This window comes from Dipodomys merriami, unplaced genomic scaffold, assembly GCF_024711535.1.
Source record: "Dipodomys merriami isolate MVZ:Mamm:240054 unplaced genomic scaffold, mDipMer1.0.p SCAF_8, whole genome shotgun sequence".
Lineage (NCBI taxonomy): Eukaryota > Metazoa > Chordata > Mammalia > Rodentia > Heteromyidae > Dipodomys > Dipodomys merriami.
In genome coordinates this window covers 35,520,757-35,535,446 of record NW_027206401.1, presented here as the reverse complement: position 1 = coordinate 35,535,446, position 14,690 = coordinate 35,520,757, and the positions used below count along the sequence as shown (strand labels likewise).

The 14,690-nt window shown below is 34.0% G+C and overlaps 1 protein-coding gene across 3 annotated transcripts in view; it reads right to left on the bottom strand.

Moving 5' to 3' along the window:
* The window catches only part of Hace1 (HECT domain and ankyrin repeat containing E3 ubiquitin protein ligase 1), a 65,016-nt gene that overhangs the window by 22,922 nt on the left and 27,404 nt on the right, over nucleotides 1–14,690 (bottom strand). For all 3 annotated transcript variants that reach the window (XR_011369450.1, XM_070010996.1, XM_070010997.1), the window contains exons 10-14: nucleotides 13,490–13,596; nucleotides 12,244–12,394; nucleotides 6,930–7,264; nucleotides 6,353–6,421; nucleotides 6,042–6,129 (exon numbers count right to left, since the gene is read on the bottom strand). Coding sequence is in view for 2 of the 3 variants with exons in the window: in XM_070010996.1 (XP_069867097.1) it covers nucleotides 6,042–6,129; nucleotides 6,353–6,421; nucleotides 6,930–7,264; nucleotides 12,244–12,394; nucleotides 13,490–13,596 (750 nt within the window). In the remaining variant the exon portion in view is untranslated. The remainder of the gene's footprint in view (nucleotides 1–6,041; nucleotides 6,130–6,352; nucleotides 6,422–6,929; nucleotides 7,265–12,243; nucleotides 12,395–13,489; nucleotides 13,597–14,690) is intronic.

Below are 14,690 nucleotides of genomic sequence, written 5' to 3'. Positions count from 1 at the left end.
TTAAGAGGGAATAAACTTTTCTTCCAACAACTTACTACTATACTCCTTGGCACTCATGGAAAGACAATTCTTAAGATTTTAACTACCCTGAATACAATTGTGATAACTATTAGGTGTTTGAAAATAAAAGACTCAACAGGTCTACATTTGAACAGCCATGAACAAAGAAAGATTCTGCTGGAAATAAGGTTAGGTCTCTTGTCCAAGATGTTAAAGATACAATTAACCGACACCAAGAACTTTATAATCACATATGATCTGAGAATTTGCTGAGCAAATAATACACAAGGCTAAAAAGGCAAAGAGAATCAAACACGATAAATACCACAAAAGCTAAAGGTTCCAAGAGATAAATGCCATAAATTATGCTTGAGGCATTTTTTAGAATGCCAGTATATTCCTTCATTTAACCTGAATTAAATATTAGTTTTACAACTCTCACAGTACTATTTAAAAAAACAACTGTAGTCTCCATTTTACAGAAAAGAAATATGCAGCATGAAGCTAAATAACTTGTTTAAAAAATTCACAATACTGGGTGCCGGTGGCTCATGCCTGTAATCCTAACTACTCTGGAGGCTGAGATCTGAGGATTGTGGCTCAAAGCCAGACCGGGAAGGAAAGTCCGTGACACTCTTATCTCCAATTAACTACCAGAAAACCTGACGTGGCACTGTGGCTCAAGTGGTAGGGCGCTTGCCTTGAGCTGAAATGCTCAGGGACAGCACCCAGGCCCAGAGTTCAAGTCCCACAATCAACCAAAAAAAAAAAGTCACAATACTCCATAAATGATAATATTAAAATTATTTTCAACAACTGGTAGCTTATTTGACATCATACAATATTTAAGCTGCTTCTGTGCCTTTAAAATGTGAACCAACAAATAAAATAAATGGCAATGATTTAAGTAATTTATTTGGAATTAATATTTTAAAAATACAAACTACCTTCAAAAGCTAAGAGAGATACCTGTAAGATCAAAACACACACTGGTAACATACACAAATATCTAAAGAGCCAAAAAGCATATTTTTTTGTTTTGTTTTGTTTTGGCTCCGGTCGTGGGGCCTGAACTCTGGGCCTGGGCGCTGCCCTCAGCTCTTCAGCTCAAAGCTAGTGCTCTACCACTTGAGCCACAGCGCCACTTCCAGCTTTTTTCTTTTTGCTTATGTGGTGCTGAGGAATCGAACCCAGGGCCTCTGGCATGCAAGGCAAGCGCTCTACCACTAAGCCAACTTCCAAACCCCAAAAAGCATATTTTTATATGCAAACTTTCTTTTTTTTTGGGGGGGTGGATTTAGTCGTGGGGCCTGAACTCTGACCCTGGGCGCTGTCCCCCAGCTCTTCAGCTCAAGGCTAGCACTCTACCACTTGAGCCACAGCACCACTTCCGGCTTTTTTCTTTTTGCTTATGTGGTGCTGAGGAATGGAACCCAGGGCCTCATGAATGCAAGGCAAGTGCTCTACCACTGAGCCACCTTCCCAGCCCCTATATGTAAACTTTCTGAGTACCTAAGTTTCCATATATAATTCATAAAACAGAACTGATTACAAAGGATGCTTTTAAAAGCATTTGTACAGCAATACAATTGTCTCTCCCTTTAACTACTGGTCACCTGGAAACCATCAATAGAAGAAATAAAGCCTTTAATACAGGTAATTGGTCTTTTGGACTGTATAGTCTCCCAAGTTACAATGGATTTCCAAGTATAATAGAAAACACTTTGTTCCTATTCATGCGACAATAACTTGTCAAGATGCTGTCTACTCACTCATAAATACTTTGGTGTATATTTCCTATAAAGTAATTCTATATAACCAGATAACCGCTACCAAAATTAGGGTCACATATATTATGACAGCTAATGCTAAGACTTCAAGTTTTGACAATTTCAAAAAAAAACCTATATAGTACAATAATGATTCATAAAACTATAGCCAATTGTCTTGTCTATTTCTGTCTCCTTTATTCTGGGTATATTCTTCAATGTTTTCATGACCTTGATACTTTTCAAGAGTCAGTTCAAGGTCAGTTAATATTGTAGTGTGTCCCTTAATTGGAGTTAGTTGAATGTTTCCTCATACTTAAGTTTCAGAATATGCATTTCTTGCAGGAAAAAAGTCAGAGAAGTGATGCCACCTTCTTCTTAGTGTATCCTATCAGCTAATACTCTGGTGTGCCTATTCTAATCACTACCACGCCTCTCCACTGTGAAGCTGCTTCTTTTTTTTTTAATTTATTGGTGAACTTTATTTTTTTTATTGTGAAAATACTGTACAGAGGGGTTACAATTACATAGGTAAGGTAATGAATGCATTTCTTATCAAGCATTGTTGCCTCCTTTGTTTCCCCTTCCCATCCCTTCCCATACCCCCACCACCACCCCGCCCCCTGCGCCAAAGTTGTAAAGTTCATTTTCAATATAACAACTTGTACATCTCATTGTTGCAATGGGTCCACCTGTATCCCTATTTAAACAATTTGTTGAAGCTTCTTTTTATTCTTTGGTGTAAGTATTCTGTGAGGAGATATTTTGAAACTATAAATATCCAACCCTTCATATAAAACCTCCTATACTTATTCATTAAGTTTTTTCAGTATAGCCATATGGTTTACTATTTTATTCATAGCATTCTGCTATTGTTATTCATTTTAATGTTCTGATTGTTCCAGATACTTCCCATAGCCCAACCCCTGTAATTTGCCATTTCTCTATGATGCCCATTTCATTCTGAATGCTAATTAGAGCCAAAGGTGGCAAGTTTGCTCTTATCTACAAATAATGAATGAAAACTATAAATTCACACTCATATTTCCAATTATATTAAATAGCAGTTTGTTCTAATTTTCTACCATCTTGTAAATCCTTTCTCCAAAAATGAGAAATTAACACTGCCATGCTTTCTTATTTGACCAATCCTCCCTTTACTTCTACCTCCTACATGTCAATTTTCCTCTTGCTTACTCGTTTCACTAACAATGCCTGCTGATACATGGGACTTTATCAAATAATTCTGGTGCAATAGCCACCACTCTCCACAAGGACCTCTTTATGTCACTACAACTAATATAACTCATGCTGAATTCCTTTTCTCCTCAACACACACAAACTCCAAAACCCCATACTAGGCCACTAGACAATAACTATTTATGTGGACATTCTCTTCATTGATTCAGTCAACAAAACTTTCTTTCTGGTTCAACACAAGTAATTACCTAATGTAGACGATTTTTTTTTGGGGGGGGAGGGGGGTCCGGTCGTGGGGCCTGAACTCTGGGCCTGGGCGCTGTCCCTTAGCTCTTCAGCTCAAGGCTAGCGCTCTACCACTTGAGCTACAGCGTCACTTCCGACTTTTTGCTTTTTTGCTTATGTGGTGCTGAGGAATCGAACCCAGGGCCTCAGGCATGCAAGGCAAGTGCTCTACCACTGAGCCACCTTCCCAGCCCATGTAGACGATTTATAACTGAATTGCTCAAAAGAGGAAAAATGGGAAGTGAAAAGCAGACAGTATTAAAACTAGCAAACTACTTCTCTTTCAAAAACTAAAAACTTTTTTCACCTATTGTTTCATTTACCCCCGAATAGAGTGATAGGTTAAGAAAATAAACTTAAGAGCCAGGCGCTGGTTGCTCACACCTGTAATCTTGCTATTCAGGAGGCTGAGATCTAAGGATCGTGGGTGCTTCAAAGCTAGCCTGGGCTGAAAAGTCTCCATCAGACTCTCATCTCCAATTAACCACTCAAAACCCGAAAGTGGTGCTATAGTTCAAGTGGTAGGGCACTAGCCTTGAGCACAAAGAAGCTCATGGACAACACAAACAAACACAACAGGCCCTGACTTCAAGCACCCACAACCTACCAAAAACAAAAACAAAAACAGAAAGAAAGGCGTTTGGGGTGTTACCTGGCATATACAAACCACTAGGTTTGGATTCCTGGCACTACAGGAAACAAGAACAAGTAACAACAAAATATACTTGAAAGTCAAACAGACTTCTAAATTCTATTACCTCTATTTAGTGGCTAAATTACTTAAACACATTATCTTCAGTTTTGGTAAAGAGGCTGATTATTCTGAACACTGACTCATATAAAGCAAAAATATACTGAACCTAAAATTAACATTCAATAATTTATTATTACTCCCTTGTTAAATTATATAGTTAACAACGTATCTCTAGATACATCTGTATTCTTTGCTTTTTTAACTTCTGAAAGGGTCATGTCCCCAAAGACATTAAAACCACTTATGGAGCCAGGTGATAGTGGCTGAACGTCTACAATCTTAGGGGATTAAAAAGAGGTTAAGAGCTGGGTGTCAGTGGCTCATGCCTTAATCCCAGCTACTCAGGAGGCTGAGATACGAGGATTTTGGTTCAAAGCCAGCAGGTGCAGGAAAGTCCTTGAAACTCTTATCTCCAATAAACCACTCAGAAAACCGGAAGTGGTGCTGTAGCTCAAGTGGTAGAGCGCTAGCCTTGAGCTGAAGAGCTCAGGGATATCACCCAGGCCCAGAGTTCAAGCCCCATAACCAAAAAAATTAAAAAGAGGCTACGATCTAAGGATTTGTTTAAAGTCAGCCCAGATGGAAAAGTTCATGAAACTCTATATCCAATTAGCCAGCAAAATGTGGAACATGGCTCATGTGGTAGAATGCCAGTTTTTATCAAAAGTAGGAGTCCCGAAGTTCAAGTTCTGGTACTGGCACACATGTGGGGACACACCAATACACGTACATATACATATACATATACATAAACATATACATATGCATGCACATACACAAAAACAATTATAACAATTTTCTAAAACTCTGCCAGGATTATATTATTTTTCTGAAGCAACGTTATTAGTCAAGAAAGAAGATACTTGAATCTGGCAATCACAACATATGACAATATGGCCAAAATCTACCTGTCTACAATTATTATCTCAAATCTCATCTACACAATCCCTTTTCCATTTCCATGCCCATACCTTGGGTATCCATCCTTTCACTCCTATTAAAATTTTGCATGTTTTTTTAAGCTTTTCAATGTCACTTAAGACCTACGTCCTTTTGAAATTTCTCTTCAGAACAGCAGCCAAAAAACAAGCTCTTTCTCAGTATGTTGAAAATGAACTTTACAACTTTGGGAGGTGGGGAGAGGAGTTGGGGAGATGGGGAGGGAAGGGATGATAGGGAGAAAACAAAGGCGGGGGTAACAATGCTCAATAGGAAATGTACTCATTACCTTACTCATATCACTGTAACCCCTCTGTACAGTATCTTTACAATAAAAAATATATATTTAAGACAAAAAAAAACAAGCTCTTCCTCCTTGAAAGTTCTTAAGAACCAGGTAATACTGTGATGAACCATTTATAAATGTTTATTATCCTTCTGTTAGAATGAATTAGGATCCTTTTGGAGAAAAAGATTTCTATCTCCTCATAACTGCCATTTATTAAGCATATGTGGCTTTTTATAGTTTTTCACAACAGTCCTATAAAGTTTGTATCAGTATCTCTATCTTTATAGATAAGGAAATCAAGGCTCAAAGATATTAAGAAGTATGCCCAAAATCAAATAGCTGGCAAGAAGCAAAACAAGATTTCCCTAGCCATGTTTCAGGAAATATGAGCTATATGGAATGAACAGGTCAAAAAGAGTGTTAGGTGAAGTAAATTTGGAGGATTAGCCACGTTGAATCACTATTTTTACCATTTTTCAAGATTCTAAGTATACTGATGTGCTTTATAAATTTCCACAGGACTTAAGTTATACTTTTTAAATGTACTTGGGGATAAAATTCCTTCTCAAAAACTACCTCATTAAGCTCATTTTAGGAAATGTGGCAATATGATCTGCTCTCTTCTACAAACATTTGCAGAGAGTAGGCACTCAATAAACATTTAGGAAAATTTACTCCTCATACTAAAATATCATGTAATCCCATCCCTCTTGCCAGAGGTTTTAAGTATAATTCCTACACTAAACAATATTCAATTTTGAAAAGTAATTTCATTGACTATAAACAAGATGAAGAACATTTCTACCTGTGCTTTTATAATATGCATGAATCTTGACATCAACTCAGGACATTCAAGGAGAAAGTGAAAGTGGTCAAATATAATTTTCGGATTTCTAAAAGAGAAATATATGGTGTTTAAGTGGACAAGAATCATAAATACAATTAAGTGCAAATTCAGACAGAGATACTATAATAGAAGAAAAACATATATTAATCTCCATCTGCTATACTTTCTATTGTTAGCACATTTTGAATCGTAACAGAAATAATGTTTGTTTGTTTTTCTGTTTGGAAAAGTTGCCAGGGTAAGTCATGAAACCCAGAAGAAAACCTTACCTGTTAACAAAGCATTTTAAAACTTCATCATGTTTACAAACAAACTCAATAAAACGAGGTGAAGTCATTCTGTAGAAAGGTAAAAGATAATCAGAATACACAGGCAAAAGCTGTTGATGTAATTCAGAAAATATAATAAATCAATAAATATACATTATGCAAAATTGGCTTCTAGACCAAAAGAAACAATGTGGACCTGAAACATATTTATACATCTAGAAAACTTAAGCATGTTTAATCAACTCTAAACAAAATAACATATATATGCATGTTTTATACATACAAATCTATATATACATAAAACTTCTCATCAACAGATGATATACACAAGTGACTTTAAAAATTTTGAAATGTTGAGCATTTTTTCTATGCATTTCAAATATATAAATAAGAGACCATCTTACACAAGATGACACCATTTTACAGAGAAAGATATATTAACTCACTCAAAATTTAAATATTCTAGACTAGCCTAGAATTTAAAACTAACAAATTATTTTTCCATATTAAATTACAAAAATATCTCAGCTTTTCTTTATCTACCAAAGAAAAAAGTAGTAAACCAAACACTTCTTACCCTGGAGGCATCTGACAAGAACAACACATGTAAAAAGCTTGAATGACAGCACTTAGTCGGTTTGCTGTCATAGAAATAACATCCTGACAATCTGCATTGGTTTCCTGTTTCACTGCAACAGCATCTGGTTTAGATTCCCCTGGGCCTGTGGATAAGTTTTCATAGCTCCTCGGTTCTGGAGGTTCAAATGGTGGAATGGAAGTTGCACCCTGATCATGGCCTTTTTGTTTCAGTAAAATAGAAGTGATATCTGCTGAGTTCTTTTTGTTTTTCATCAATTCTGTAGCTATTAAAACTAGCCATTCATCTAGTGAATGCCAAAGCAATTCCAGAGGCTAAGAGGAAAAAAAAGAACTTTTTAAAATATCATTCTTAAAACTGCATGATAAAAAATGAAAACAAATCCATACAAAAAGCTCAAAAGAAAAAATGTACACACTCTATGTTCCCAAGTAAAGTCACTAACATTTAAAAGCAGCAAAATACTGTTACATGAATTATGGTTTCTTCACTTGTAAATAGTCTCTAATTTGCATTTATGTAATCCTTACAAAAAGTTTTTTCAATTTAACAAAACAAACAAATCTTTATTTTTAAGTATTTATTTTTATAACTACATATTACTTGTATCATTCTCCTAACATATACTCTATTAGCGTGTCAACAATTTTCAATTAGGTAAGTCTTTTTTCAATTACAAGAAATGATAAGTCTTAAAGAATTTAATAGTTTTGTTTCAATACTTATATATTCCTAGAATTTTGATGAGTTATAACACAAATTATAAAAATATACCACATTTATATACATAATACACATGTTCAAATCATATAATCCAGCTCTAGTAAGTAGCAATTTTGGGGGAAAGTACTAGGGTTTGAACACAAATCCTTGTACTTGTAGACAGGTGATAACCCACTTGAACCACAGCCGCTAGCTATAATAAGCGATTTTTTTTTTAATGTATGTAGGTCCTGGGGCTTGAACTCAGTGCCTCAGCTCAGTCCCTGAGATTCTGTGCTCAAGGCTAGCCATCTACCATTCGTGCCACAGATCTACTTCTGGAGTTTTTTGGTGGTTAAGTATTTTGGACAAAAGTGTCTCTCAGACTTTTCCTGCCTAGTTTGGCTTCAAATCATGATCCTCAAAGCCTCCTAAGTAGCTAAGATTATAGGCATGAGCAAGCACTTAAATTTGAGAATCTTTTACATATTAAATAGGCAAATAATAAATCACATTATGCCAAAAAGTGAAAATAAAACAAAACACATCATTATTACTAAAATCAATGAAAATCTCATTAACTCAATAAACTGTTAATATGCTCCACATAGGCAAGCAAAGTGTTTTCCTTTTTAAGAAAAACAAACTTTACCATCATTGAAGTTGAAATAAGTGCCTTCAACACTTAAGAAAAAAAAGGGGTGGGGGGGTTTCCATAGTTAGTCATAACAGTTGGAAAATTAGAGTCCCTGCTAATTAAAAAAAGGCAAAAAGTACCAGTTGTCAGTATAACCACCAACTCACTGAAATTGTCTTAGAATTCTAATCATAATCCAAGCATGAACTGACTATCATCATGATCAAAATATTCAACCCTTATTCAGAAGATGAAAAAGAACTTAGGTTAGCAAACTACTCAATTTTATATCAGAAAATAAACTTCCAAAATGAAAGCATAGGATGTCATCTATTACTACTTGGAAACAAAGGGAAAAAGAATAGTTGGGAGTCTAAATGAGAATAAAACCTAGAAAATGCCAGGGGCCAGTGGCTCATGCCTGTAATCCCTTAGTTACTCAGGAGGCTGAGAGCTAAGAATTGCAGTTCGAAGCAAGCCTGGGTAGAAAAGTCTGTGAGATTCTTATGTCCAATTACACTACCCAAAAATACGGAAGTGCACTTGTGGCTCAAGGGATAGAGCATTAGCTTTGAGCACAAAAGCTCAGGGACAGCACCTAAAGCCTGAGTGTTAAGCCCCAGGACCCACACAAAAAATAATTAAATAAATAAACACCTAGAACATCAATAGCTACACAGAAATAAAGCCTAAGAAATGATGCAGCTGATCACACAGAAGGTCAGTGAGCCCAAATCTGTTAAAATCCTAAAATACTAATAACACAAAAAAGAAAAGTCAATTCTGAATCATTTAAAAGTATCAAAAAAAAGAGAGGGATCTATATGAAACTGATAGAAATACTGTGAAAATAACTTTAATTTCTTTTTTTTAGCCTTAAAAAAATTTTTTGGTTCCAACCTTTTATTTTTTTTATAGTGAAAATACTGTACAGAGGGGTTACAATTACATGAGCAAGATAATGAGTACATTTCTTACCAAGCATTGTAGCCTCCTCCTTTGTTTCCCCTTCCTATCCCTTCCCATCCTCCCCCTACCCTCCCCCAATCTTCCTCGCCCCCCTGCCAATAACTTTAATTTCTAACTAAGGTAACAGCCATAGGAAAAAAAAGATTAAAGTAAAAATTAAAAATAAATGGGGTCTAGGGGTATAGCTCAGTGGTAAAAACTCTATTATATACAAAGTCCTCAGTAAAATCCCCATAACTACAAAACTGAAAATAAGCCATGCCATAACTATCATGTTTTCAGTATTCACAAATAATAAAATGTTAAGACAGGATACAAAATACTGTACATATAAGTTGCTACTAAAATTGGGTCAATTGCTATGGAAAATACTAGCAGGCTCTGCAGCACTGTGAATATACTGCACTATGTCATATTACTGAATGACCTCCACCTCAGAATTATAAGAATATATTATTTGCAGTATATATTGTTAATTAATAATAAACTAATCAGTAATAATATGTTAATAACAATATAGCAAATATACTTAATTTAAAACATCTTAAATTGTATTTCAGAACTATAATATATAATCCCAAAATTACTGAACAATTTTTAAATATCCATATTTAAAAAGAAAATATTTTAAGTTCATTAATAGCATAATACTTTGAAGTCCATTAGTCAACTCTCAATCATAGTATGAGAATGTTAAATGTCACAAACCAAAAGGTAAGATCTTAATGTTAAATTTCTCAATCTTTCTAAATATTCCAATTTTTTTTATTTATAATTCCTTGAATTCATTGTTAGTTTACTATTTTTTTAAAGGGGAACATTAAAATTGAAGACACACTGTACTCATAATCTGACTTGTTGGCAACTGGAAATTCTGGACAACTACTTTTTTTTTTAATTAAAATAGATTCAAGAAGCCTAAACTGTCTTCCCATGGCTCACACTAATCCAATAATAAAACAACCTAGTCCTTCAAACATTCCAAAGTTTCTAAGCACTAGAACTGAAAGAATAGTTAAGTGTTAAGATTAACTTAAAGGACTTCTAAGATAAATTAAAAAGCAAATAACAGGATGTTAAATAATCTCATCTACTAAAAAACACATGGCCTATAAACCTATTCACTCTTTAATGGAAAACCCATTAGTTACTCCTGACAGTAAAGTAACATGTTAAGAGTAGTTAATGAAATGAAAAGTAGGATTCAATTTGCTAACACAGCAACACAGCAAACTAAACATTTTTATAATATGGATCCCCTTATAATGAATAGGCTTTGAGAGGATGGCAATGTACAGTTTCTATTTTTACCTATTTAAGTGAGAAGGCAGAATATTTTGCCATTCCTTAAAGATTCTATATTCAATTCAAAAAGTCAGAGAGTAATATATCTCTTAAGTTAATATTTATAAATTATCTGGTTTAGAATAAACTGTTTACCAAAAATAAAAATTCAAAATATTAAGAAAAATAGTAAGTGATCAGAGGCAAGAAGAATTGGCAATGATGCAGAAAACAACTTAAATATAAATGAATATATAAAATTTATAAATACAAATATATTTACATATGTGTGTATTTTATTCCATTTATTTGAAAAGGAAAAAACAATGCTATCTTTTTCTATCCTGTTATCTGTACTGACGGTAGAAAAAGCTAACATTTAAAACAAGCATTAATGCCTACGGAAAGGAGATGTAGCACATTCTCATTTTCTGATATCATTGACAAATAGGAAGACTTAAATTTTTAAAAAATCAGACAATACGCTTTGTATTCAATTTCAGTAATAGTAACCATGTCTCCTCATATAATTTGATTTTCTACTTATACACTATTTATAATAGTAAATAGAATACAATTGTATATAGAATACAATACAATACAATAGTAAATAGAATATAAGCAACCATTAAACTACAAAATATGCAGGGAGTGGTATGTAAAAATCTAAGATGTATAATTTCCATCTTCCTGTAGGTGGCACACTAACAGAAAAAAGAAAAAGAAGGCAATATGAGTGTATATACGTATATATACACAAGTATGTTTGTTTGTATATATATACATCTATGTAACATTTTACTACGTATTTTGTTAATGAGAAAATGAAACAAATGGATGCCTACACATATCTTTCTAAAAAACTATCATACTTAGTATTAAAGAAACTATTTGTAACCAGATGCCAGTGATACTTAAGAGGCTGAGATCTGAGGATCTTACTTTAAAGCCAGCCCAGGTAAGTTCATGAGACTCTTATCTCCAATCAACCAGCAAAAACCCAATGGAAGTGTGCCTCAAGTGGTAGAGTGCCAACTATGAGCAAAAAAATAAAATAAAATAAAGGATTCCTTCCATATCTGCTTATACAAAAGGCAAATGAAACAATATAAAATATTTTAAGAATATTTTAATGACTCTTCCTTGAAGTCATCCCAGAAAGTATTAGGGCACCCATTAAATGAAGGCAACCTTACTTCTAAACATATACACAAACACACATATAGCATACATTGTACAATAATAAATTTAATAAAAGCAAAATATTTTCTAATAAGAATTTTTTAAATAGTGGCCATAAATGTCATCAAAAAAACATAACTCAATAAAGTTATGTTTAAATATTTAATATTTAATATTATGAACACTTAAAATAACATTTTAAATATTTAATACTTAATACCTATACTAATGCCCACTTAATAAATTATAAATACTTGAATTATATTTAAATATCTTCACTATAAAACACTAAAAGCTTTGTGTGTAAGAAAAATATTGAAAGCTCACCAATTAAATCTTGCCATGTGTTGATTAGACAAGATTAGAGTTGAAAAGGAGAAGGAGGTGACCAACAGAAAATGATAGAAGTATTAACCAAACTTACATCCTGTTCCTGAGGTCTCTGATTAATGAATGCATGCTTTGCATATTCATGTCTTTTACGTCTATCTTCCTAACAAGATCATATACTTTTCTGACCTTGAACACCTGGCTTCTTGGAGTTTTATTCCCATTGTAGCCCATATCGATTCCATTACTGGGGGAGGAGGGACCAATTCGAAAGACATGACAAAATATCCTCACAATCCTTAAAAGGCTCTTCATTTGAGCATCATAATTGCTAGATAAACTGAAAATAAAAAATTAAAATGTGAACATATTTCTATTTTCAAATACATATTTAAAAACATATTTATTCCTCAGACTGTTTCACTATATAATTTGGAGTAAAGTTAATTTTCTATGATAGGAAACAGAATTGATGTGACAGGAAGCTATCAAGTACAGATTGTTTAAGTTACTTATAAACAGATTATTATTAAGGATCCAGAAAACAAGTAACCATTAAACTACAAATCACCCCTGTACAACAGTTGGTATCCCAAGGCAAAGCATCCAAGAATTTCTTTCACTTCTCAAAGTATATTTACAAAAACAAAAACTGATAGTTTAATACTCTGAAAACATTCACAGAAGCAATGGTATAAATATTACATTCTTAGGCCAATGCACAAATCACATGTTTTTTGTTTTGTTCCCGGTACTGGGGTTTGAACTCAGGGACTCTAGTTTTGCTAGTCAGGCAGTCTACTGAAGTCATAGCTCCAACACTCAATTATTTAAATGTTAAAACTTTTTGCTATTTTATCTTTAACCCTATATCCTCTCCCTACCTTAGAAAATAGTACTCAATGTTCACATATAAGACATTCACAAATTCAATTGTAACAGTTACCAACTATCTGCATCAGGATGTTCTCTGCATAATGACCTATTATAACTTCACATAAATATAAGAAATATATCCCACCATGAAAAACAAAGACAAATTCAGCTATTCAGTATGCCTTAAAGCATACTAGGTATTTTATAAACATTCTTTGACAAATCAGAAGGCCCTTTAAAATACTGATAATCTAAGTACCTTGAGACTGGGTGTATTCATGAATCTCAGTCATTACTCTTTCACATAGACACATTATGCCTTTCACTGGTAAGTAATCATTTCATAAAATTCTAAATACATAAGCCAAAATTCACGTAAGTATACTCTGCACAGTTAAGACTATGTATTAAAAGATTAAAGTCTCTTTAGTAACAGTTGATTACTCTTTTCCTTTTAAACAGTGGTTAAGTCAGAAATTTTATTACATCTCACTACTGACAAATGACATATAACTAAATAAATTGAGATAAAGCAGAGAGACAGTGCTTACATGCTTACCTAAGCAGTTTGTGACCATTTGTTGTAGCAACTTCAGCAAGGCTTGTTAGAATCTTTAGATACTGATTTTCACTTTGTTGAGACAAATGCTCCAGAACTTGCCGTAACTATTTTTTTATAAATTAAAAGAAAGTAATTACATAGTGATTCATTAACTTTTATCAAAAACCCAGCTGTTAGTTTAATAAGCATTTTAAAGGCAGTTAAATAAAGTCAAGGTATAATTATTTTGCCTGGGACAAATTTAAGAGTTAATATAGAAATAAGGTGATTTAAAATCTTTGTTCAAAATCAGCCAATACAGAAAAAAAGTAATAATATATGGAATAAATTATATAGAGAAATATATCTCCAAACATTTCACACCTATAATCTAGCCATCAGGAGGTGGAGACTGGAAAGATCCTGTTGATGCCAGCTGAAGCCAAAAAAAAAGTTGTGAGAGACTTCAACTCAATCAATATCAGGTGTGTTACATACCTGTTGCCCTAGCTATTAGGAAGGCTAATATTGCAAACTGTCTGATTCCAGGTCAGTCTAGGCAAAAATGTGAGAATCTGTCACAACAGTAAACGTTGGGTGAGGTGACACATTCCAGCATAAATAGGAGTACTGTGTAGAATTTCTGGGCCAAAAGTAAGAATCTAGCTCCAAAATAACCAGAGCTGGAAAAATGACTCAGGCAGCATCTGCCTAGTAAGCACAAAATCCTGAGTTCAAGTTGGGCACCAGTGGCTCCTGCCTGTAATCCTACTCAGGAAGCTGAGACCAGAGGATCATAATTTGAAGCCAGCCCAGGCAGCAAAGTCTGTGAGACTGTTATATCCAATTAACCACAAAAAGCAAGAAACAGAGCTGTGCTCAGGAAGACTGCCCAGGCTCTGAGTTCAAGCCCCAGGATGCATGCACACGTGTGTGTGCGTGTGCATGCGCATACACACACACACACACACACACACACACTGTAATCAATAAGGAGTTCTGGGCTAAGGATGTATCAGTGATAGAGTTCATAGTTTTGTATACATGAGGTCCAGGATTTTACTCTAGTACCACAAAAACAAAAGAAAACCTGTGAGGTATACTATTATTTACCAATTATAAAATTATATTTCTCCTCTATCCATTAAGAATAACTTTTAAGGAAGAACTGAAGAACTACACAGAAGGCTCAGAGAACCAAATGTTAGCATAAAGTCCA